We start from the raw sequence: 25,456 nt of genomic DNA, 5'->3' as shown, positions 1-25,456 counted from the left end.
GTAGCAATACCCGATGGGATTAAAATAGGAAAAATCAAACCAATTAAAACCTTTGATAACACACCCGTCATAAAAAAAACAAAAAAAACAACCTGCCATGCAACCAGACAGCAACAGTAAAACACACACACACACAGAGACACAATATAAAACATTCACGTGACGAGACATTAAGGTACATTAAAAGAAGCTGAATGGGAGCGATCACAGAGCGCAGTGATGCTGTGGTGCTTACACGTCTGCCTTTGCTAGATGGGCCGACGGACGGCGAGCGCTTCAGTGGCAGGAGGAGAGAGGCAGAGAGGTGGCAGAAGACACAGAGATGAGTGAATATTAGAAAAGACTGAGCTGAAAACATCACATTTAAAAACAGAGACAAGCTTTCATTATATTAAACTACTATGGGTGGGTGTTGGGGTGGGTGTGAGTCCACCAGGGTTCAACTGAAGGACAGAAACTGGAGAGTGAGGATGAGGATGGGTGCTAATGTAGAAAAGTACACATAGTGATGAGGGGGGGGAAGAAGGGGAACAGCTGGGAAAGTCAGTATGGAGGCATGGCGACTACTAAAGATCAGTTTCTGGCTGAAAAACCTATAAAACAGAAGATTAAGGGGCTTATGAAGGATTTTTAAAATAGCATACTGTGCACTTTATGGTTCGGGTCAAACCAGGTCCTAGTACTAGAAAGCCAAAGTACAGCCATTCACATACCCACTAGCCTAATAATCACTAGCCAGCTCCTGAATACTGCACTGCAAAAAATGCCAACCATAACAAGTGATTTTAGGCAGTATTTCCTCCAGATTTAAGCATTAAACCATTAAAAAAGTGACATTAGGATGAGTTAATGTCACTCTTCTTCCAATATGATTGATACATCTTGAATTTATAATATCTTTGAGCCTTACATACTGTTCATAAATCATGTTTCTTAAATTCGCCATCAGTCATAATAATAAATGTTCGACTAATCTTATCGAAAAAAAGACATTCACAATCACTATTTTATGGTCCAGGAAAAGATTTGATAGATTATGATGAGTACAACAATAAAAATGTGTATAGAATTGTGTATCAGCTGCATAAAAATGTAAAAAAAATTATGTGTATAATAGGGTGTTTTTATAACTCCAATGAAAAAAAAAATTGTCAAATTTGACCCTGAACAGTATGTAAGGGTTAAACATTTAATTTTAAGTTAGGAAAAATAATATGCACTAGAAAAAATTATTTTTTTCACCTTTTTTAAAAAAGATTTCCACCTTGTTAAAATGACAGACTGGCATTTTTTGCAGCGGATCCACTCTTGGTCACAGTTACACTTGATGCACAGGTTCACACTCACAGACGCATGTACTCACACAGATCTACACCTTTTTTTGTCTTTGTCAGCTAGTACAAAAAAAATAATGCTCACAGTCCTACAGCAATACACAAACATGAACCTCCGACTAAGCCAGGAGGAACTTACGTCTTCCCAAAACTCAATTAAAGAGGATGAGGAGGAGGAATACGAGTCCTGATGTACCAGAGAATGAAGCAAGGAAACAACCAAACAAAAAAACAAACAAAACAATATAACAAAAATAAATAAAAATCTGAGAAAATTCATGGGAACAAAAATGACAAAAGCAACGAAGAAGCAACACAGAATAAACAAACATAAATCGGATTCAAACAAACATAAAGGTGACAATTAACGATTTTAAAGCTTCTTGTGACTACACATTTTCAATCTTCTACTTTCTAACAGATATGTAGTCGCTCACATCAGCAATATATTCAAATAAAAGCCCCCTAAAGATTATTTTACTGATTAACCGACGGATACTTACATCAAACTGGTCGAGCGCTGAGGTGGGGGCGTTGAGAAAAGCCAAGAAGGAATTCTGGGAATCCTGGTGCTTGACACCTATAGACACAGAACAAATAACACAACCGCGGTTAAGTATGTGATATTAAAAACATCAAAGGGTGACTTAAACAAAATGAGTCACAGGACTGCTTCTTGAGAGGTGGTGGCGGTGGTGGTGGGGGGCAGTATTTCATATGACCTAAGTAACAATACGTTTTCATGTACATAGCACATGATTTTATTTCTCAAATATGGGTGCTGACGTAAAACTCTCTAATTTGGGTCTCCGGGTGCAATATAACCCTCTTTACAGTGATAATCTCTCAGGAGAAGTTGACAGCTTAACTATGAAGTTCTCTAATGCTGTTTCAGACCACTAAGTATGTTTTCAAGAGTGGATCTGACCGTGACAACATCAGTGATGGAAAAAGTGTCTTTTTGTTTGCCATTAGCAACTTCTGGGCATCAGTAAGGATAAAATATGTATGTTAAGACTCAAATCAACAACTGACACGTCATTTTTTGTTTCATATTTTCACTCGTACCTCTGCGTAGCCGCATCTCCTCCGTCTCCTTCTTCAACCTGTCGATCTCAGTCAGGAGTTCTTGATTTTTAATCTCGACCTCCTGCAGTTTACTGGAGGATCAGAGAAATACATGAATGCATCAGACATTAAGAACCGGTTTGATCAGACGTCACTTCAGCTGCTGCTGTAAAGTATCCGTACCATTCTGTGGAGATGTTGTTGGCCTTGACTTTGTTCAGCTCGTCCTGGATGCCTTGCTTGGCTCTGATCTCAGCTTCCAGGGCTGACTGCAGCTCCAGACGGGCCGACATGTCCAGCTTGGCAAAGCGCCGCATCTTCCATGGCATGTCCTAAGACAAGAAGGAGGGGTGGAGAAAAAAAGATTAAAAGTTAGCAAATAGTGCAGCTTCATTACTGCGTCAATAGGACATAACATTAAAATGTAATAATCAAATTATCTTGGGAAAAAACTACTAATACATCACAGTCTGATTTATTCACAGTTAATAATTGCAAATTATTTCCATATTAACAATACCAAGGCTTTTTTTTTCATTTAAAAGCATCTACAGTAGTTTTAAACTGTGTATGTTTTACCGTGGCTCTCGCGCCCAGGCTGGTGTTCCTCAGTCCCTCCAGCTCTTCGGTCATCTTTGTGGCCAGAGCCTGCAGGTAGCCTCGAGCGTCCTTTTCATCGCTCACCCTGCAACAAACCCAAAGAAAATACACACATGTGCATTATTATACGTAAGAGGACAACAACATGGTATCACTCCTGATGTACAGTGACCCCAAAAATATTTCCACTTCCATCATTAAGTGCATGCAAACAAACCGAGGCGCCTCTCTAATCCCCGACACTCAGGCAAGAATAAACACTGCCACTCTTAAAAGTATAAACACAAAACTGACCCGGATTCAAATATACAAACACACACTTAAAAATGTGTACTGTGCTTCCTTCTGCACGGCACAATGTTCATGTTCACACCCACAAATAAATAAATTAGGAAGACTGTGTGTATATATATATTTTGTTCAACAATTAATAACTTTGTGACATTTTGTAGCTTATTCAGTATACAATACAGTATTTCCACCAGGGGGCGATACTGATCACTGAATTCTTCTGAGCGGAAATACCAGACTCAACATTTGTATGTGCATGTTTGGAATGTGTGTGTGTGTGTGTGTGTGTGTGTGTGTGTGTGTGTGTGTGTGTGTGTGTGTGTGTGTGTGTGTGTGTGTGTGTGTGTGTGTCTGCATGCATGTGTGTGTGCGTTCTATGTGTGCTATGTGAAGACCGCAGGCTTGTCCAACCGAGGGGAGGCGAGCAGCTGGCAGGGTGTCAGCTGCAATGGGAAGTGATCTGAGAGGAAGGGAGGGTCAAGTAGCTCAAAGATCTTTGGAGGTATGTGAAAAATGCTGCAGTTATATTGTGTGTTGGAGGCCATACACTGCTAGACGACTCAGGAGTGTGTGTGTGTGTGTGTGTGTGTGTGTGTGTGTGTGTGTGTGTGTGTGTGTGTGTGTGTGTGTGTGTGTGTGTGTGTGTGTATGTATGTGTGTGTGTGTGCGCATTTCATGAGTAAGGCAGGCTATAGGCATCTTTCAGTTTGTGATATAGCCTCGGTGAGAAAGTGTACACCTCAGCAAGTATTTAAGACATTTCAGGGAGTTGTTGTGTCTCACCATTGGATGATTTCGGTGATTTGCGCCTCCCAGTGAGCCACACTCTCCTTTTTGTCAGCCAGCTCCCTCATCTCGTCTTCCAGCTGCCTGTTGGAGGTGCTCATCTTCTCAAACATGCTCGTCAGCTGAGGGGGAAAAGCACAAGGACACACACGATGAACAAAGATCATATAAAAAGAGCATAAAGTTGTAAAACTGTCATTAGTAAGTAAGGGACCTGCTACATTGATTAATTCATATATGAACACACGCCATGACATAACATTTGAGAGCTGTGTAATGAGTCTAGCAGGTGAACGGTCGCTGCACGACTACACGCAGACGTGTTGAGCCTCTGAAGTGACGATTGGTTCAATATGTATAGTAAATGTGGAAAATTAATCACGGTATTGTTCAGGGTTATGCAGAGATTTTATGATCCAACTCCCAGATGCTCAACAACACTGGACCATTGTAGGAGGTGTATGCATTCACACACACAGACACGCACACTTCGCATAAACACAGAGAATTTGGAAATGTTCTCCTGAATCCTTTAATACGAGAGGTGTGCGAGCACATTACCGTGGTGACATCATTACAAGTCTCAAACTGCCTTATTGTTTGCTCAAATACCTCGCTTTGTGGGCACATTTTTTGGCGTCTTGCAACTGTCAAGACTGTGATGTAATCTGTGAGCTAAGACAGTAATTTAATATTGTTTTGCAATTGCTTTCCAGACCTGCAGGTAGTTGCCAATAAATGTTTGGAGTATCTGTGAGGACAGTCATGGTCATGAAGTAATGTCAGTGCACTGCAGAAGGCCCTGAGCCACTGAAATAAACATAAATACGCAGCGAAATGAATGCTGGCTTTTCAGCATCTACTCTAGCTCTCCTACCAGATGCCATATGCTGTATTCTTTAATGGTTTCCCTGTGGTGAGATCACCCCATATGACAATATTTAGTTGTAACAGCAGGCTTGTATTACTAATGGAAATGCAAAGACAATGTACCTCCTCAGTAAAACATTGTATAATATGGTAACTGACATTAAAAGGTACAATGTGTAAGATTTGACGTTATGTAAAATAAATATAGGTATTGTGTTAAAGAGGTATCTATTGAAGTTAGCATGCTAACTAGCTAGCTCTGTCCCTATCTGGCCCGTCCTGTATCATAATACCACTTTGAACCTTGGGAGAGACAGTGAGTCATTGTGGTGTCCTCAGTCCAACATGAGAGGAAGAAGAAGTAGCGCTGCCCAGAGCAACAGCCAGTAATGGTGGAGCCAGGCTGAAAGCTGCTGTAAGTTTCACTGTGGGACTGTTAATATGTCTCTTTATTAAGCTTTAATGTTTTTTCAGGCGAGAAAAAGTAACTATTTAGAATCCCAATATGTGCTCACTTTATCCAAATAACGCCTATTTGGAAAGTTTCACTGATGTTGCAATGCAGCAGCCGCTAATTGGGTGAGACATCAGCTGGCCATCTCTGCTGTACTGTGCGGCACTAGCTAGGTGGTCGCAGCACACTGTAGTAAGATACATCTATATTGAAGTATCATCAATAAATTAGGTCTCTAACTTGATTAATGTGTTGTAAAATGGCTGCAATTCATGAAAAAATGATGTTAAACAGCAGAAAAAAAACTTTGAGTTGTGTGACATTTTCTGATATACATCTACCCTCGGGGCACGTGTGTAAATATTTAATTGTTACCTAGAATTATGTTGTAATTTATCTCTGTGGTGCAACCGCTCTCTGATCTATGTAGCTCTTTTGTAATTTACCGCTGGCTTTAATTGTCTGTGTAGCATTTTGATATGTTGACACCGCCGTACAGATTCACTATAAACAGCAAGCTTTACATTTGTAGTTTTGATGGTTTTATATCATTTGAATAAAAAGAGTAAGACTGAGTGCTCTTGAAAATGTAAAATGGTGTAACCACAAAACCACATTTTAGTTCACAGTTCCTGTTCCTGTATTAATTCATATATAAACAAAATACTGGTTACACCAATTGACACTGGGTTACATCACATCATTGACCGAAATACATAATTAAAAATCACTCAAAAAATTAAAACTTTTGGATCTAACTTCATGTCCCTCTTGCAAAGACAGCACTAACAAACATAGCGATATATATATATTGTATATTTATATTTCAGGCGTCCTAATATGACGACTGACTCACTGTTATGTTTTTGTTTAGTTAAAAAGCAGAGCTTGACAATATGCCGTGTGAATTTCTTCTTACCCTGAGGAGAGACATTTTTGCAAGTGAAAATGATTGGACGTGACCTTATTAGGGGGCGTCAATCATGTAGGCGATCACATATCATATACACGCAGCTACTTGTGAACCGTTGGTATTCATCAGGCTGTAACAGATCATTTTTGATAAGTTCGTGCAGTTAGGAGAGTTTGGTGAATCTGACTGAAAGGATTTTATAGAGTAAGCCTCAAGGGGGAAAAATGTAAGAGAGGTCCAATAACTGACGGCTGTGCTGGTAAAATAGTTAAAGTTTCCCATGTCTCAAGTACTGAAAAATAGCTTTATAATTGATGATAGAGTGGCTTGATTTTGCTAAGCAAACAGTGTTGACATTATGTCTCCCTTGAAACATGAGACCAGTCAAACAATAATATTTCCAGATACTGCTGGATATTTTTAAGAACTGTTTGTGCAAAGACTAAAGACTTATCTCGCACTAATACATTCTGACTGCTTAAGCTTTCAAAAATGTGATTTTTCAGGAGGTGAAATAACAGAATAATACATTAAATAGCTACAGTGATTTATGCTATCATTTCCAGTGGCACCCACATCCATATTATCTACATTTCATCGAGATATTTTCTTCTTTTTTTTTTTTTTTTTTAAATCAGCTGCAGACTTTAAAAACAACACCCCAGCAATTTTTTCTTCCATACGTCAAAAACCTCCTACTTCTAAAGATGTTGTTTAAATTCGGGGCCTTCTTGAACTTCCAAGAGAGATTTCCAAATTCAATAGAGCATAATCCAGAGAGTCATTCCATCTGACTGTGTAGGAGGCTACAGGGTGTTTTTATGAGGGATATTGAACAGTGATTTCTTTGGCAAAGCCAGGAGAGAGGGGGTGGAGGGAGGAATGTGATGAAAGCACTTGGGCCGACTGAGAGGGGTTATGGCGGGTTAGGGAATTGTGGTCTTTTTGCATGTGTGTGTTTTAGAGAGATAAACAGATCGCTAAAAAGCTGAGAAAGCAAGACCGAAAAAATACTGATACAAAGAGTGACAGATCCTGAGAAAGAGAAACCTGACTTGTGTGGGGGGTTTTCAGGGTGATTTTTTGTTTTCTTTTGTTTTGTTTTGCGTGTATATGTGATATCTTACCTTATCCAACTCACTGGACAGCTTTTTATTTTCCTCAGTAAGCAGAACTCTTTCCCTCTCGTACTTCTGCTTATACTCCGTCTCAAACTCTTCCCGCTCGCTTTGGCTGCAGAGGAGAGAGAGCACAGTATTGTGAAACTTTTGACACTGTATAAACTTTGACTTTGACTCATTTTAACATACAACAAATATCCTTTAATTTCACATTCAACCTCCGTCAAAAAAGCCCTATCCTACCTTTGTTCGTGTGTGGGCCTGAGCTCCACACGTCTTCAAAAACCTAAATCAAAGGCTCGGTACTAAGACCAGGTACACATTATTCAGCCCAAACACATTAATGCAGTTAGAATCTGATACAGCGATGTGTTTAAAAATGAATTAGAAAGTAGTGAGAATAATATGGCAGTAACACCAGACAGGAAGGTTAGGCTAGAGGCTACAAAAACAAAGCTCTAAAGCTTTCTCCTCAATAACAAGATTTTATTAAAATTTGATTACACCAGCAGTTCTCAAAAAATGGAGATCAGGTGGCCCTGAGTACCTACCAGGGGGTCTCCAGGAGAAAAATAAGTTGTTTCTTGGTATTTAACCTCTGTGTTAGCACATTTAGACAGAATGGTTGTTTTTTGCAACCCAATGAACCATTTTCACCCTCACTGTATTATTCAGAAATACAGCAATATGCACTCAAACCAAGTTTATAACAAGTTAGTCTAATGATTTAAGTTGTTTCAATTAAGAAATATCTAAACTAAGTGAACAGAAATGAGTAAAATAACAAGTTTTCATCTTAAAAACACTATAACCGCAACTGCTTGACTGTTTACTCTTAACTTTAATTTTGCAGCTGAGATAAACATGAGTGTAAAAAAGGGATTTGCTCAGTCGTTAAGCTGTATCCACATTTGTACAGGCTTGGATTGGTTTCCTTTAACTTCACAATTGTAGAATTAAATTAAAGATGCCAACTGTGTCACGGCTAATGGAGTGGGAAACCACAGATGCTACCATTAGTAAAAATGTTTGCACTAATAGCTCTGTTTGGTGCTTTGGATTAAAGCATCAACTTTCATCTTTGAAATGAGACTCTTTAATATTCTGGCATCCACTGTGGGTCAATATGGAGGTATGAAAATACTAGAGAACCCCTGGGTAATAACAGTTTTACCTCTTGGTGGGTTAGGGGTAAAATAGCTATTGCTTTCTATTCAAAAGAAGCAGCACTTCACAGCTACACAGTTATGCCAGACTAGGGAACTGAGCCATTTTAATATAACTGTAATTACCTCACGCAATCATCACTGGAAAAGACAAAGAAAACAACAAAATCACTGTTTATGGAGTTGAATATATACAGCAACACCATTAACCTGCTCTACACCAAAAACACTGAAGTATGAAAAATATTTATCTTATAAAATAATGGTTACAACTGGCACAAAATCAAAGACAAGTGATAATATACCTCTCCCTGCGAGTCTTCTCCAGCTTGTCTTTGAGCATCAGGATCTCTTTCTGCAGGGCGAGGTGTTGGCTCTCAGCGTCCCGCAGCTCTTTACGCAGGGCCTTCAGCTCGGTGCTATGCTGCGCTTCCCTGCGTGCCAGTTCCTCCTCGTAAAGCACCGTTTTCTTCTCCAGATCTCCCCGCAGGCGTCCCACCTCCTGGGACTGGTCCACTGATGCTGGGGTGGCAGAAGAGCCAGCCTGCTTCACCTAAGCAGAGGTGGAGAGAGAGAGAGAGAGAGAGATTGATAAGGTAAGAGATATGAGGAGACACAAGGAGCAACTGTGACTGCGAGAGAAATTTAAGAGACAGTCCATGACATAATTTTTATTTTAGATTGGACATTTACAGTGTAGTCTGTAGGTAGCACTGCTGACTTTTAGCTTTGTTTTAGGGGTTTTCAGACCATTGTTGGCTACAGTTTAAGACAAGATATAAAAAGGGCTACAACTCTACACGAGTTCTTTGTGTTCTTGTTCTTGAGGTACAGAGCAAAAACAGAACCATATTAATACTTAATTTTAAGCATGTGCAAAGACTCCGTTGATGAACAGGTTCATTTTCAGCAGAGTGTGTGTGTGTGTGTGTGTGTGTGTGTGTGTGTGTGTGTGTGTGTGTGTGTGTGTGTGTGTGTGTGTGTGTGTGTGTTTGCACTCTTACCTTAAGACCTTCCAACTCCTCCTCCAGCTGTCGGCTGTACTGCTCGTTCCGCTCTCTCAGCTTCCTCTCTTTCTGCGCCTCTGCTGCCTGCTCCTCCGCCTGCGCCTCCATCTAATCATGGATGCACACATAAACTCCGGTGACTGGGTGAAAGTGTACATCATACACTATTTATTGCTCACACGGCAGGAGCAAAAGTTGGGACCATTTCATAGGTGCAAAACAACAACCCTAAACTGCAGAGCTATAACACAAAAACACACAACTTAAACATTTAAACCACACTTTAAACTACTGCACTGATACACAAGATTCAAATCAGTGTCATTTGATTTTGTGGCTTTATTCCACTGCATTCAGCTGTGTAGGAATATATATATGGAGACTTATTATGATTATTATGCATAATATTACTCTGAACAGATCAAAACTTTCCCACACAATCTCCATAATGTTTTTACAAGTGTGTGGACACAGTTATTACACACTGGAATGAAGCCACTGCTACATTGCTTCCAATTTACTGTGTAAATATTCATGGAAATCTAGTAAGATCATACAGACACAAAGTTTGATTTGTGCACTGACCAGTGAACAGAGAGAGAACAGGGTGTGCTAGCAAACACAGGGAGTCTACTCTACCTCCTTCTTGGCCCTCTCGGCCTTTCGCACCTCAAGGCGGAGACCTTCAACCTTCTGTGTTTGACTCTCTATCTCCTCCTCCTTGTCGCGCAACTGGCGAGCCAGGCGCTGCTTTGACGACCTGCGTGTAAAGTTCAGTCAGAACCAGAGGTGAATAGTACAGGTGAGTAAAACACAGAAAGAGGAGATTTCTTATGCTATTAATTTATTGGTAACTACGTTAACAACCAAAAAAGCAATTATGACATGAAATAATAGAGCATGTTAAACATCATAAAGAAAGAGTTGCTTCATTACTGCTGAGTTAGCGAATAAATGACAACCTGTTATTACAGTCTTTGCATGAAAAGATTATGTTTCTAGACAAACTCAATATGGTTTTAAAATTCCTCAATAGGAAGCTGTGCATGTAAAGAAAGGCAGTGTGTTGGCAGAGGAAAAAGGTGAAACGCAGCAGTGATGTTACCGGAGGTCTGTGAGTCTCTCGTTGAGCTCGGAAAACTCTTGCATTGCAAGCTTTCTCTGGCTGTGGGCATCTTTCAACTCTTTCGACTGAGACTTCAGCTTTTCGTGAGCATCCACAAGGTCCTGTCACAACAGAGACAATGAATGAATGCAGATAAACACTGAACTCCTCAATATGAAGAAGTTTACAGGACTTTTTCGGGTTGGCCAATATTGACTATTGATTGTGCCAGCACTCAAACTCAATACTTTCGTCTGTTTCAGATACTATGACAACTACGAAATTAATTTGTGGGGCTTGAAACATCTTGCACTGTGAATTTTTACACATGCTGAAAACTGCATGAATGAATGTTTGAATCATTTTTCTCATGCCAAATAATACCGAAGAACTTTAATGGATAAAAATTGCATCATTGTTCCAAGAGTCAAAATTACATTATTATTACAGGTTATATCAATTTTAGCTACAGATAATTATTCCAGCACTGCAGCCAGTGAGAGAATAAATATAAAGAAATAATTAATCCAAACAGATATACACACACAAACCTTCTGCATGTCGTCCTTGTCCTGTGTGATGCTCCTCATCTGTTTCTCTAGAGTCTTAACGTGTTTGGATGAGTCCTCCAAGTCCCTACGAGCCAACGACACATCCTCGAGCTGCTTCTCCAGTTGGCCAGAGTCTAACACACACACACACAAAGATTTAGGGTTGGCTTGAATGAACAATGGTGACATTTTATTGTGGCTGCATGTTCTCAGTGTTTACACACAATCTAAATTCTGTTTAGTATTACCCGGACTAAAGTTTGTCTGGTAAGGCAGTAAAAGTAGTTGATGAATATCAGAAACTACAGTTGGTGTAAAAAAAAAAAAAAAAAGTATATTTCAAAATTCCTGACCAGCAATTTGCTTCTTGAGGATGTCGATCTCGCTCTTCAGACTCCTGATCTCCACCTCCTTGTTAGCGGTGACGGGGCCCTCGCCTGTTGGGTGCTGCAGTGCTTGAACTGTCTGTGTCGACTCTGCCGGGTCAGGTAAGAAACATCAGTTATGTTCTTTTTATCAAACATACAAACATAGATGTGAAGGGAAAATACCCAAGATAAATATGCATTTATTTTGCTTCCTCTTTCAGCCTCACCTTGCAGTTTGCGGCTCAGCTCTACTTTCTCCTGCTCCAGGCGGCGGATCCTCCTCTCGTAGGCCTCTGTGGCCAGGCTGTCTTCCAGGCTGCGCTGGACATCAAGGTCCAACTGGTCCTGCCCTGCCTTACCCGGCGCACCTGTCAGCTGTCGCAGGCAACCCCGGTCAGAAATGGTGCTAAAGGGGAGAAGGACGGGGAAAAGGTGAGGTTGGGAAGAGAATGGCATGAGATTAGCGACGTTCAGCAACAGTGATGAAAATTACAGAAAATTTGTTAAGAGGTTAAAAATTCGCATAATGGTTTTAAACAGAGAAAAGAAAATTCAACATGGAAAGTGTTTTTTTAAGGAAGAGAAAAGAGCGAGGTAGGAAATGACAAGAGAAACAGCAGGGGAGGGGAAACAGGAAGGGGAAGTGGACAACAGAGATAGAGATGAGAGGATGTTAAGTCATGGAAGAAGGAGAGGAGAGAGGAGGAGGGGTGGAGAGAAGAAATGACAGGGACATAAAAGGAAGATGGGGAGCGCAAGATAAAGAGATAAAGAGTGGAGGGACAGGGGGGAAGAGAAAGAAAGAGTGGGAAAGGCCTATTATCACTGAGCCTTGAAGAGATAAGAAAGCTACTGTTGGGTTTGTTACTTTCTCACGGGTAGCACTTAAGTGTGAAGAGCTACACTCCTACGCCTCTTTAGATGGAGTGAATAATATTGGGGCAGGGGAGGACTCCTATTTAAAATGACTAATCACATATAAAGCCAACTAATAATACGCTCTCTCTTTCTTCATCTCTTTTTATTACTTTTCCATTATCGTTTTTTTTAATCAAAATTGCAGAGGAAACTAGAGATACACAAATCACCTAATGGCTGTGATGGAAGACCCTTCAAGAATGAACTAATATGACCAAAAAACAATCTTTTATGCCCTTATCTTATTTTATATATTTATTCCCCTTGGTAGCACTTACCATTTACTGGTGTAGGTAAAACCCACAAAGGGCAGGTGGTGGCCAGAGAAGGCGGTGTGGGAAGGAGGGGGCATCGTCTCCTGAAAACAATTAAAAAATAACATTACAAACAAGCATTATTATAATTTTAATTAGCTTTAAAAACAGAGCACATTTACAGGCAACACAAGAGTCTAATTTAGTGTAATTGCTTGTTTTAGGCCCTTACCGAATTCTTGAGGCAGTCGTCGTCCACGTCAAAGTTGGAGGTATCTGTAGGACTGCTGACCTCTGGGATGTAGGGGGCCTCACACATACGGATGTTGTCCCAATCGATGCCTGAACACACGAGAGGTCACAGATGAAGCATAAGATAATTCATGATTCAAACAAAAGAGCAGCACAAATAAAGCTATTTAAGTATATTGTCCTGCTGTACTATTTAACGTTGGACTCACCGATGAAGAACGGGTGCTGCTTGAAGTCCTCGATGCCGTTCTGTCCCAATCGGTGCTCTCGACTGCAAATGAGCCGGCGAATCAGATCCTTTGCATCCTCTGAAACGTCTGTTATCTGCTGTGGAAACTGGAATCGCTCCTGTGGAAATTGAGCGCGTATATGTTAGAGGTAATAAAGGTTGGAGTGTGTATTAAAGGGTAGAGCTTTACATTAAAAACACTGAGATAATTACCAAATATTATGCAATGTAACATTAAAGTGTAGACCTTACTTTCTCTATCCATTACATAGTCTAGTCAAATGTAAATCTCAAACTCTATAAGCTCACCTTGTGGTTCATGATCTTGCCGTAGGTTTCCACGAGGGACTCTGCATAGAAAGGAGTCTCGCCGTACAGCATTTCATACATGCAGACGCCCAGGGACCACCAGTCGCACTCTGGTCCATACTTGCCTTTCCCATCCTCCATCGCCTGGAGGATTTCTGGGGAGATGTAGTCTGGGGTTCCCACCGCCACAGAGGACTGGACCTATAAGAGCCACAAAACAAAAGTCAACAACTGATCCGAAGAACTGCTTTGAGGCAGAATCTCACAAAGCAGCACTATTCCAGTTCAGCCTGAAGGCTAATCAAAGTAATGATGATGAGTAACAGGCTGAAGTCTTTGGAAAGAGGCAAGATGGATGCCATCACTCCAGCAATAGCAAACAATCAAACAAAGACTTATTAAACTTTCAGACCCCCACTTCAGGATGAATTCCCTTGCCTGCTCTGGTTTTTGTTCATTATTCTTGATGTCTGTTCTGTTAAATGGAGCTTGGAGGCCAGTTTCAATGCATTTCAAAGTAATTTTGAGAATGTACCCTTAACGTTGAACCCTGAATAAAAGTCAAAGCAGTAAATAAGGAAGATTCAGGATTCAAAAATAATAATTTTTCAGAAATGACTGTCATCTTCAAGTACCAAAAAGTTCCCAAAGGAAGAGAGACAGCAGATGTTGAGGAAGAGAATTTGGAGAATGTTGGCATCAGGTCTGTTTATTAACAGATGAGACACTTAAGAAATACACTCTTCTCATGATTCATAGCTTCAATCGAGAAGTTTCAATCTGACAAGATGTTCCAAGAAGTGTCCAACAGGCCCTGAATTTATTTTTTTAAATGGTCATATAACCTCGTCACCATGTTAACATTGGAGGAACAAACCGAGGCACTGCTTTGATCATCCATTTCATTCTGTCGGTTTTTTTTATGTGACATCTGAGGCAGACTTTTTTTTTTATCTTTTAGCAAGGAGAATTGTCTGAATCATAAACTGCAGGCACAGCCAAGCAGCTGAACCGCACGCTCCTCCTGGGAGACCCCTGGGGGGTTGACAAAGAGGTCAGTAAAGCTCTGGTATGTTTGCTTTGGACCAAAAGAGGCATCAGCAGCAGTGTGGTAAAAACTTACCGTTCCATCCTCCATGAGTTTGAGACAGGAGCCAAAGTCGGCCAGGCGGATGTGGCCGTTCATATCCAACAAAAGGTTGTCGGGCTTAATGTCCCTGAAAGAAGACAGAGAGAAAAGACAGAGACGGGAGGGGGGATGAATTGAGCAAGCTATTACTCTGAGAAGAATGAAGAAGACGAAGAAAACAAGAACTTTTTCCAAACAAAACACAACTTACAAAGACTTCCAAAACAAATACACAGGCTTAGTCTCATATTACGATACAATTCCCCTCAATTTATCATCAAATTAATTACATAACCTGGGGAGATTTAACTATTTTGACTTGGCTGTCATGCCTCCGGACTAACTTTTTATATTTTCACACCACCTTTTTGGTTATTTACACATTATGTAAATGATTATAAACAGGAATAAAAGGTGCAGATAAGTATTTTTCTTTATTTAAATCACAGCATACTCAACAAAAAAATAACTTCAATTGTTTCAGGATTAGGCATGGGACTGGGGACAAAGGTGACAAGTGAACTTAAGGTTACCTCCACCGATGATGTCATGTAAAGGTTGGGCATTTCAGGGCTGGGGACAGGTGTAACAGGCACCACAGCATTTTGTAGTTCTCTTAATTTGTAATTGTTTTAATTGTTGGAACGTCACTCACGATTTCTCTCATTTTGCATGAAAGGAATGTGGGAGGAGGACAGGGTGCAGTCTCACGCACGCACACGCACGCACGCACACACACACACACACACACACACACACACACAGAGAGAGACATGCAAAACACATGTGCACAATGCAGCCTGCTGAAAATCCTGCTATATAATGACAAAATAATCTACACAAAATATGTTTATAATATATATTCAAAGGGAAATGTCTGCATTTCCTGTTGATGTTTGTTAAAAAAAAAGAAAAAGTCTTTATTTTAAATCAGACCTGCTTAATTTCAGGTGCACCAGTGCGACCAGTGCAAATGTTTAGTTGCGCTTCACAGATTTTTGGTCGCACCCTAGAGCCCTGCCTGTGAAACTCGTTTATAATAATCAAGATATATTTGTGATTCAATTAAGTGTAATTCGCCCTCCCCCTCCCCCTCCAGCCCATTTATCAGCAGCGTGGTAACTCTAAATTGACCAAAAGAAAGAATAAACATTGGAAATAGTTTGACTTGTTTTGGGAATTCGCTGCACTGTGCGTGTGTGTGTGTGTGTGTGTGTGTGTATGTGCACGTGCATGTGTGTGTGTGCGTGTGTGTCATCATGTCCCATGAAGGGGAGTGTTTTTGTCTGGCCCCAGAACAAGACACAGTGACAGAAAAAACACACACACTCTGTTTAAGGAAATATGCACACAAACACACTCCCACCACCAAAAAAAAAAAGATCCCTGAATCCCAAACACACACAATCCAGTTTCTCTCTCTCACTTTTTTTCTCTCCCCTCTACAATATTTCTGTTTGTGAGCAGAGGCGGGCTGGTTGGGTGTGGGGTGGAGGTGGTGGAGGTGGTGGGGTGGTGGAGGAGGAGAGTTACTGACAACACATTCTTTTACAGATATGTCCATGGTGGCCACTGTAAACGCTCTTCTCAAAATGCATCTGTTCTGCATTACTACTGCGGATGATATGTTTACAGTATAGATACAGACTGTGGCTGGATTCCAGTCGGGGGGGATTAATTGCTGCACAGGGCGGGAATTTTCTGTCTAACGGCTACAATGGCGGAGAATTTTTTTTAGAGTGGAACTGGTTCATCAGAATAGCTAAAATACTCTGCATAAAGATGTATTAGTTTTGAATTATTTGAAACTTTATTTTACAGCTGTCTGCTTTATTTAAGAAACTACAGTAGAATATGTTGCAGGAAGTCTTCCAGCATGTTAAACAGGTGGTCACTGACAGGTGGTTTGTGTTGGGTTACTGGTGCAAGTGGCTCACATGGCGGTCTGAATGTAGATCAGTGGCCTAGATGTTACAAGCCAGGCCTGGTCTAAGTCCAGAGTCTGGCTCATAGCGAGGTCGACTCTCTTACTGGCTTGTGCTACATGACTGATTCGAGGAACAAATCGGTGCATTGCTCCATTTTGTCCCCCACTGATCCTCTGATGTCAGTGTTAATATTGAGTTATGAAAATGGCAAAATCATGCTAAATAATGCCTAATGTTTTCTGGCCTGGACTGGTATGAAATGGAGATGTCACTCTATCCCACCACTGTGTCTAAATATAGACTCTGTCCTTGTCTGACCATTCCACTGATTTCCCCAGAGGGCAGACCATGTCCAGCTCTGTGTCTGAGGCCCTCTTATCAACACACTGAACCACGACATGGCTCAATACACACAGTCTGGAGGGCACATGAAAAATCTCTTTACTAGAGTAGGGTCAAAAGCCCAAACACACACACTAACACACACATACACACACGCATGTATGTGTGTCCAGCCACCAGTTGAGGGGAAAATGTGTAACACGCAAGTCAGAATAAACAGAAACTCAAACACTTGATGTCACAGGTTACAGAAGTGGGCTGGTGCTATTTCTGGCCAGAGACGTGAGCGCGGGCTCTGCTTAAAATAATAAACCTGGTGTCCAACACAAGCACACACACGCACACACCCACCTCTAATTCATGTACAAACGCATCCGTAACATAATAATACTAATACCAATTAAAGAGGAATATTTGTAGAGCACTACTCTCAAAGTTCTTGTGTAGTTTAAGGTGTAAAACAATGACGGTGAGATATAAACCTGCAGGTGCAGTACATTAAAAAAGGTCAAAGTCTGCAGCTTTCAAGAGCTTGTTAACAGCGAGCACACAGTCTGCATGTGTACGTGTGCATTATCAGCACATTATCGCAGTCATTGGAGCTACAATAATTACCTTTTTGCTCTATATTTACTGATGACTTTGGCTCTAAATAGCACCATTGTTTCACTATAAAGCACAAGATTATAATAAATACAGCAGATTTTTTTAGATTTGGCTTCAAACTGACTTAACGTCGGAGCTGACTCTCTAGTAAAAGTTACACTGAGGTCACAGATTAAAATCCAGTGCATCCTAATAGACAATCAATGTCACAACGCTGCCCCGGCGAAACAATCAATTTTTGCCAGCGCAAAAGCTCCAGGATGTAAAAAAAGATAATCAGTTTAAGTTGAAAAATTCCCACATTCCACTTCACATTTTCTCTCAACTGAACTACTGAATAAAGACATAAAACCATAGCCCAAATCTCTGGGACTTTTTTTCTTCATCATCTTTTAAAAGTCAACTGATATAAATTAGCTTTCAGGACAGCTTTTTTTTCTTTTTCTTTTGGTGATTGAAGACAGCTTTGATGTTCCTGTCTTCAGCTAGAAATCTCTTCAAAGCCAGATGTGTAGCCTCTGTCATTTTCCAGTAGTGTTAATAGTTGCATCTCAGGGGGCTGAGTGGGAGGGTGGGCTAGCTATCACTCTGCTTCAGACACAACACTAAATCTCTAGCCTATAAAAAAAAACAAAGGATTAAAGTAGCATGTGCACAGATGTGACTTGTACAGACGCATTAAATTTGGGCTCCAAAATGTATAATTAAATTGACACTTACTTTTACCGAATCACTGTTTGCATCGCGGGTTACTTACAAATCTTTTTAAAGAGCGTGACGGCTCACAGATGAGTTCCAGATTGGCTTACCACAGTGAGTACTGTATATATAACATTTTGGATTGCAAACCACATACCGTACCCCTGGTGCATACATCCACGCAACCAATCTGGAGTAACATGAAGTTGGCAGACACAAACACACAAAGTAACTGGTGCGATGCAAACTCCAGGTCAGACTATCACAGAGCGTAAAACTTGGAGATGGAGGATTAAGATTTCTTAAATCAAACATTTTAACGTCTCTCGGAGGAATTTTATCTTGGACGCCGTCATAAGTTAACTGAATCTTCACTTTAACTGTAACTGTAAACTTTAATGGTGTCTGCAGAGTCATGGCCAACAACCTAAGCTTAGACTGCAGCAACATAGGTTAAAATCTCTCGATGGTCAGCTTAAAGGTTCTAGATGTAGGAATAAAACATTTCTTCCCATTAGTGACACTAGTGGCTATTAAGTGAGCAGCAGTCAGCGTCCTGTTGACTATTGCAGGTGATGTCTTTTTCCTCTCTTACACTTCTCATAATAAACACAAACAAAGAAGCTCCTATGGCTGCTAGCCAGTGAGATCTGCACTGCCCAATCTGCAAACATATGCATTTGTCAACCACTGAAACCTGACCCGACGTGCTACTTCATAAAAATCAGTTGGGGGGGGGGGTTCAAATCATTTTGTTAGCAATAACAAAAATGATTTATAAATGTAAATTGCTTCATAATTCTTACATATAGAACCTTTAAGTAAATCAATAAGTCACACATCACAGTATCAAATTTTTAATTTGTCGTACGTAATCTTTAATTTGTTAAATATATTCGTCCTCACTTTACAGAGTACCGTGTGATCACTAGTAAGGCTTAACATCACACTGACAGGTACACGGTTTCTGCATGTAGAAATCTGGATCACCCTGACAGGAAGTGTAGGCATAACAAATCATGAATGACACCCGTAACAGTTGGACTAGACTATGTGAGAGCACGGATGACGATGTATGTGCGTGTGCGTGTGCGTGCGTGCGTATAAAAAGGTGCTTCCATTGCTGGAAGGCCTTAATCTGCTCCAGAGACTTCTGGTCTGCCAAAGAGCAGACAGTGTGAGTTGACCCTTTCCTGTCTGTGTGTGTGTGTAAGTGTGTGTGTGTGTGCTAGACAAAAAGCATGGTGGGGGTAGCGGAGGGCAGTGCTCTTGCTGCTGCTGCTGCTGCTGCTGATAAACCACTTAGTTGTCGGCAAAGCCCCTGTCTGCCCACTCCCCTCTCATCCTTTCTGTCTACCACAAATCTCCCCGACCACTCTTTCTCTCTCAGACACCAAAAGTCAGCAGCACGTTTTGCTACATCTCATCTTTTCTCAAACAATCCCTCTCTCAGACTGCTATAATGAGCCCACTGCTAGTGAGAGCAGCCACTTTAACGCCTACCAACTAACATACATGGTGCTTAACAGGGCAGGAGCTGACTCACATGTAGCCTCAGACTCACGGAAAGACCTGGGGAGGTGGCAGCGCTAAGCTAATGCTAGGCTAGTTAGTGCAACAAACTGGGCTACAGTGTCACAGGGCTCCTGCGGTCTTAAGGAGCAGCGCAGAGACGAGAATAGAGGGAGGTAATCTCTTTTAAGACCACAGCATCCATCTGTGAGGGCCATCTGGACGCCACCTCACAATACACACACATACACACACACACACACAATGTGGCCTGCAGCAACACTGCACAGACAAGGCATGTCCACATGGCTCTAGCCAAGCGTTTGTTAACTAATGGTTCAAGGAACTGCTGCCTATGTGACTTCTGGCATCACTTGATACACGCACACACACACACGCACACACACACACACGCACACACACACACACACACGCACACACACACACGCACACACACACACGCACACACACACACACACACACACACACGCTTTACCACAGGCCTACTATTAAAATATAAGTGTCCAATTCAATCAAATTGGAGAATTAGCCTAACATCCAATATTTTTAACCTTGTGAATGAAGCTCTTTGATTAATAACGGATCTGTGTGTTTGTGTGTCAAAGAGAGAGTGTGCTGTTTTCTCTTGGATCACTGAGCTATGAAGAGACACATGGCCCTGATCAATATTAAAAGACACACGAGACTGCAATCAATAGGGATACACACACCACTGCTCACACAAACACAAAGCACTCCAGAGCAGTGAGACCCTGCTCACAACAGATGTTAATTGTGACAATTAACATCTTATTTTATGTGTTTGCATGTACTGACGCTCAAGTCTTCTTCTCTTGATAGCTATAACAAATCAAACCCTGTCCCTATGCAACCGTCATTCTGCACCAACCCCCATCTCTTCATCTGAATCGCCCTATCTCAAGCAGTGTCTTTTACACACACACACACACACCCTCCCTCTCTCTCAGGGCAGACAGATGTGGTGCTAGGCAGCACAAAGCCATGCTGAGTTGGCCTATTGAAACGTTTGTCAGACCCCTCTGGGAGGCCACGCAGATCACTGACCACTGAATAAATGAAGACACACACACACACACACACACACAGAGCCTCCCTTTGCGACTGACTCCGACACACTCAGCCTCTCATGGGACTTGGCCGAGGGGGGACAGAAGGTTGACCTCGAGGCTCTTTGCTCTTCATTTCTTTCATCTGGGCTCTTTTCAACTTCATCAGCGTCAACAGGAATGTAAATATACATTATAGACAAGCTGGGTATTGAAGCAAGGTCAGCGACTTCACAAAACAAGACAAAGTACACTTTAGGTAAGCAAAAATGACATAATCTCAGCTGTCCAAATAATATAACTCAATGTTGGTCTATGAGACAACAAAAATTTGTCAGGCAGCTGTCCCTTTAAGATCTCAACATTCAACAGTAAACTTATCAACCATTCCAGTTGCACAAATCAGCAAAAAGGCACATATGAGCCACTGATATAAACATCTTGAAGGAGTAAAGTCTTGTAAAGCATGTCTGGGATGATATTTGAATACCTCTGAGTCCTTTTAAAGCTCGAGCTGCTGACAAGGACTGCACCACCCCTGTGAAATATTCCTATCATTAAATATTATGTTTTCAGTTAAATCAACAAGTCTAAAAAATGTCAGTAAATACTGAGAATTACCTATAAACACTTCCCAAAATGCAGGGTGTAAAGGTTTAAATTAATAGTTGTGTCCCACCAATAGAGTATCTTCCTCTATTTGACCTATCTGCAGTGATATTAACAAAGAAAAGCATCAAATCTTCACATTTGTGAGGCTTGAACCAGAGAGTGTTTGCTTTACATGTTTTGCTTGACAGATTACTTAAATGGTTATCATTTATTACAGTAGTTGGTGACCTGGTGGTCGAGGCGCATGCAGATTGGGAACAATGTCTATAATTTGACTCCTTGCAACCCCTTTCCCTCTTTCTTTCTCTCTCTCTCTCTCTCTCTCCCCACATGTCCCAGCTGTTGACTAACTTTCTGTTGACTGATATAGATTGACTAATCCTTATAAGGCTGCGCCTCAAATGAAAAGTTAGGTAGCATCCAAGGATCCTGACTCGTGAAGAACTAATTGTTAATTCCTTCAAAGTGGGGAACGACCAAACCCAAGCTTACAATCTATTTTACTTCCTGACCCATAGCTTGATGAACACTACATTTGATGAATAGACCTGTGCTAATAGACCTATTATTATTAATAAAACCTGGATGTGGACCTGGACACCGGACACAGTAGAGTTAGTTAGAATTCTTCCAGAAGAAACTTATCACACTCCACTAAAATTGTGACTTCAAAGAGAATAAGTCTAGGTCAAAACCTGGTATATGACTAGACCGTGTATGGTTGGTAATTTAGTGTAATATTTGTTGCTAAAGTGTAATGAAGTAGAATATCATCTGTTTCTACCTGCAGATGTCTGGATAATTAGCATGCTAGGCTAGCAGTCCGTAAGCTGTGTGTGACTTTACATCCGTCACCTGTCACCTGCCAAATAAGGTGCTATTAAACCGGAAACACGGCAGCAACACCTTATTTTTTTATACAATCATGGGCAAGCCATGCTGACTCAGGATGGTGCTCCTGTCAGTTTTGGAGACTCTTTGTGAAACGTTTCTGTTGGTAAATATGTGTTTTTAAAACTTATTTCAAAACTGTTCTCAGGGACTCGGCTGTAAATGGCCCATGAGGATATAATTGAAACTGTTCGCACTGATTCATTTTGAAAGATTAACGGCCAATGGGGAAACTCCAACACTGTGTCAGCCGAGCAATGGTGTAACTTCACTCAGTCACTCAGAGGGCTGCTCCAAGACTGATCCAGCCAAAAAAAAACAAAAAAACAAAAAAACAAAAACAAGAACAAGAAAATCATGTACAGCCACAACCTGCCCGTTTACATTTCCAAATAGTGGGCTGGTTGTGTGTGTGTGTGTGTGTGTGTGTGTGTGTGTGTGTGTGTGTGTGTGTGTGTGTGTGTGTGTGTGTGTGTGTGTGTGTGTGTGTGTGAGAGTGTGGGGGGGGGGGCGATCTGATAAATGGACCGTAAACCTTTGAATTATAGGGTTAAGTGCATTGTCCTTTAACTTAGTCGTAAGAGTAGGAAACACACTAAACTCACACTTAGACACACACACCATCACCAAGATAAACACACACCCTCATAATGCACCCAAACACACACACTAACACACTCATCAGACGGGCCCAGCCAGCAGAACACACCCTCCTCAGGGGACCTGCCTGTCCGTCTCCACCCTGTACAGGGCAAGCATGCAAATCTCCCACGAGTGTGTGTGTGTGTTTGTGTGTGTGTGTGTGTGTGTGTGTGTGTGTGTGTGTGTGTGTGTGTGTGTGTGTGTGTGTGTGTGTGTGTGTGAGAGAGAGAGAGAGCAAAAAGGAGGAGTTGGGGGGTTGGTACATGGGGGGATGTAACAGCACCACACCCCCACCCACACACCTCCCACACCCAATCATTACTGTCCCAAAGCGTCCACGAGGGGACTTAAAGAGAACCAGCGGCTGTCCCCTCCTCCCAGTTCCCTTATTTCCATTTCCATCCGCTTCTCCGTCTCCGCTGCCACCGCCAACCCCCACCCACGGGCCCCCCCCAAGATAACACCATGCAATTAGTGGCTCCCCGCTCTTTTTCTTTACTTATACATTTATATGTACACATCTATAACTCTGTTGTCGTGTCTCGGGTGCGTTTCTTTCCTCTCCAAAATCATCTGCAGACACACCCAGACTGTTATCCCACCCAGCTTTTCTCCGGCCCTCCCTTGTTCTCCATCTATCTCTCATCTTTCCCTTCGTCTTATGCGTGTTTCCACCCCTCCTTTTAGACAAAATTGCTGTGTGATGAGCCCCCGACGAAAGCGACGCTGTAATTATGTTAACATGCCGACGTGACCACTTCCTGTCTGGCAGGGGCCGCACTTCCTGCTCCCGAGGGCATCTTCTATTGGCCGACGGATTCTTTCGGCACGTACGTCAGAGAGGAAAATGGTTTCAAGATCCGCGGCCCTGTGAACTGTCTCCTTTTAGGTGGTTTTGTTGTTTTTTTTCCATCCAGTAAGAGATGAGAGAAAGTGACTGTAACTGGAAACTGGACTTAAATGTAAGAATGTAAAATGAGACATAGCGGACATGGCAGCTACATAAAAATAGAGCACAAATTGGATTGCTTATCCTCTAAAGCTCTGAATGAAGGGGGGATGTTGAAGAGTGATATAATAACACACAGAGGAACACAAACTAATATACTGTACAATTAGTCGGCGCTACTGACTTATCTTCAGTGATGACTGAAGACAAACATGTATACACAAACACAAACACACGCTCCACTATTTTCATTTATTTTCATGTAGCTGCAGTCGCTCCCCGCGGCTGGAAAATTGCCCACGCAGCAAGAATTAAGTAAATACGCTGAACATCCATCATCAGGTGTTATTGCTCAGTCTGTTCGTCTCCAAAAAATAATTACAGAGACATGTTTATACCTGACACACACACACACACAAACACACACACACACACACAGCGCCTGCTCCTCACCTGTGGACGTAGTGTAGCTGGTGAATGGAGTCGATCGCCAGCACCATCTCAGCCAAGTAGAATTTGGCCATCTCCTCTGGCAGCCGGTCCTCGAATTTACTGAGCAGGGTCAGCAGGTCACCACCCACATAGTAGTCCATCACCAGGTACTGGAGGAATAAAGGAATAAAAAATAGAGAAAGAGAAAAGGAGAGGGAATTAATGTTGTAGCACAGTACATAATAATAATTCATGAGTTAGTGAGGTTATTAAATAATACAAGAAAGTCACACAAGAAAGACAAAATATAACATCTCTCCTCCTCCATCTTTCGTCTCCCTTCTTTTCTCACTGTATGATTACTACAATGTGGCACAGAGGTTGAACTTTTTTAGGGGTTTTCCTAAAAATAGACGACTGGATGGGCAAGAGGGGTGTATTTTTAAAGCCTTGGGGAGTGTCTCGGGTAAAGCATTTGTTGTGAGAATGTGGAAAATGGAATGACAAGCAGTTTTGGCATTTGAACTCAGGGTCAGGGAGAGAGAGAGAGAGAGAGAGAGAGAGAGAGAGAGAGAGAGAGAGAGAGAGAGAGAGAGAGAGAGAGAGAGAGAGAGAGAGAGAGAGAGAGAGAGAGAGAAAGAGGAGAAGGAGAAGGAGAGACTGTCAGGTTGGATGGAGGGGGGAAAACGGTGGTGGCCTCGGCAACCAATGAAAGTGAGGAAGGGGGCTTGGCTCAATACCAAACAGCTAGCTCCCCAAACCCATTCTTCTGGTCTTTTTTTCTTGTACTTTTGGCACGGCTTACTTCTGTTGCCCAATTTCCTACAATTCTAAGTCATGTTGTGCTTTTGCGGTGAGAGATGAATGTGCTGGTCAGCGCCTGGCAGGTCACCAGGCATCGTGCAGAGGTGGTGTAGAGTATTCTCAAACATGAACTGGTGAGGGAAATGGAGGAAGTGGCAGGTGGAGCTACGCAGTGCCTAACAGTAAAGGACGGGACAGTGGGGAGTACTTTGGAAAGGTTTAAAGA

General features: G+C 41.7%; 1 protein-coding gene across 5 annotated transcripts in view; it reads right to left on the bottom strand.

Annotated features, from left to right (window-relative positions):
* Positions 1-25,456, bottom strand: part of cdc42bpab (CDC42 binding protein kinase alpha (DMPK-like) b) — an 85,216-nt gene that overhangs the window by 13,846 nt on the left and 45,914 nt on the right. For 2 of the 5 annotated variants that reach the window (XM_062436646.1, XM_062436649.1), the window contains exons 5-24: positions 24,448-24,596; positions 14,720-14,813; positions 13,597-13,797; positions 13,268-13,406; positions 13,039-13,148; positions 12,831-12,910; positions 11,862-12,040; positions 11,620-11,742; positions 11,267-11,400; positions 10,716-10,837; positions 10,250-10,370; positions 9,608-9,718; positions 8,909-9,156; positions 7,444-7,549; positions 4,077-4,201; positions 2,982-3,087; positions 2,586-2,734; positions 2,403-2,494; positions 1,838-1,914; positions 236-274 (exon numbers count right to left, since the gene is read on the bottom strand). In XM_062436646.1, the coding sequence (XP_062292630.1) occupies positions 236-274; positions 1,838-1,914; positions 2,403-2,494; positions 2,586-2,734; positions 2,982-3,087; positions 4,077-4,201; positions 7,444-7,549; positions 8,909-9,156; positions 9,608-9,718; positions 10,250-10,370; positions 10,716-10,837; positions 11,267-11,400; positions 11,620-11,742; positions 11,862-12,040; positions 12,831-12,910; positions 13,039-13,148; positions 13,268-13,406; positions 13,597-13,797; positions 14,720-14,813; positions 24,448-24,596 (2,505 nt within the window). The remainder of the gene's footprint in view (positions 1-235; positions 275-1,837; positions 1,915-2,402; positions 2,495-2,585; positions 2,735-2,981; positions 3,088-4,076; positions 4,202-7,443; positions 7,550-8,908; positions 9,157-9,607; positions 9,719-10,249; positions 10,371-10,715; positions 10,838-11,266; positions 11,401-11,619; positions 11,743-11,861; positions 12,041-12,830; positions 12,911-13,038; positions 13,149-13,267; positions 13,407-13,596; positions 13,798-14,719; positions 14,814-24,447; positions 24,597-25,456) is intronic. The other 3 variants (XM_062436648.1, XM_062436650.1, XM_062436647.1) reach the window with 2 other exon arrangements.

This window comes from Scomber scombrus, chromosome 17 (assembly GCF_963691925.1).
Source record: "Scomber scombrus chromosome 17, fScoSco1.1, whole genome shotgun sequence".
Classification (NCBI taxonomy): domain Eukaryota; kingdom Metazoa; phylum Chordata; class Actinopteri; order Scombriformes; family Scombridae; genus Scomber; species Scomber scombrus.
The sequence above is the reverse complement of the archived record's forward strand: the minus strand, read 5'-3'. Positions and strand labels throughout refer to the sequence as shown.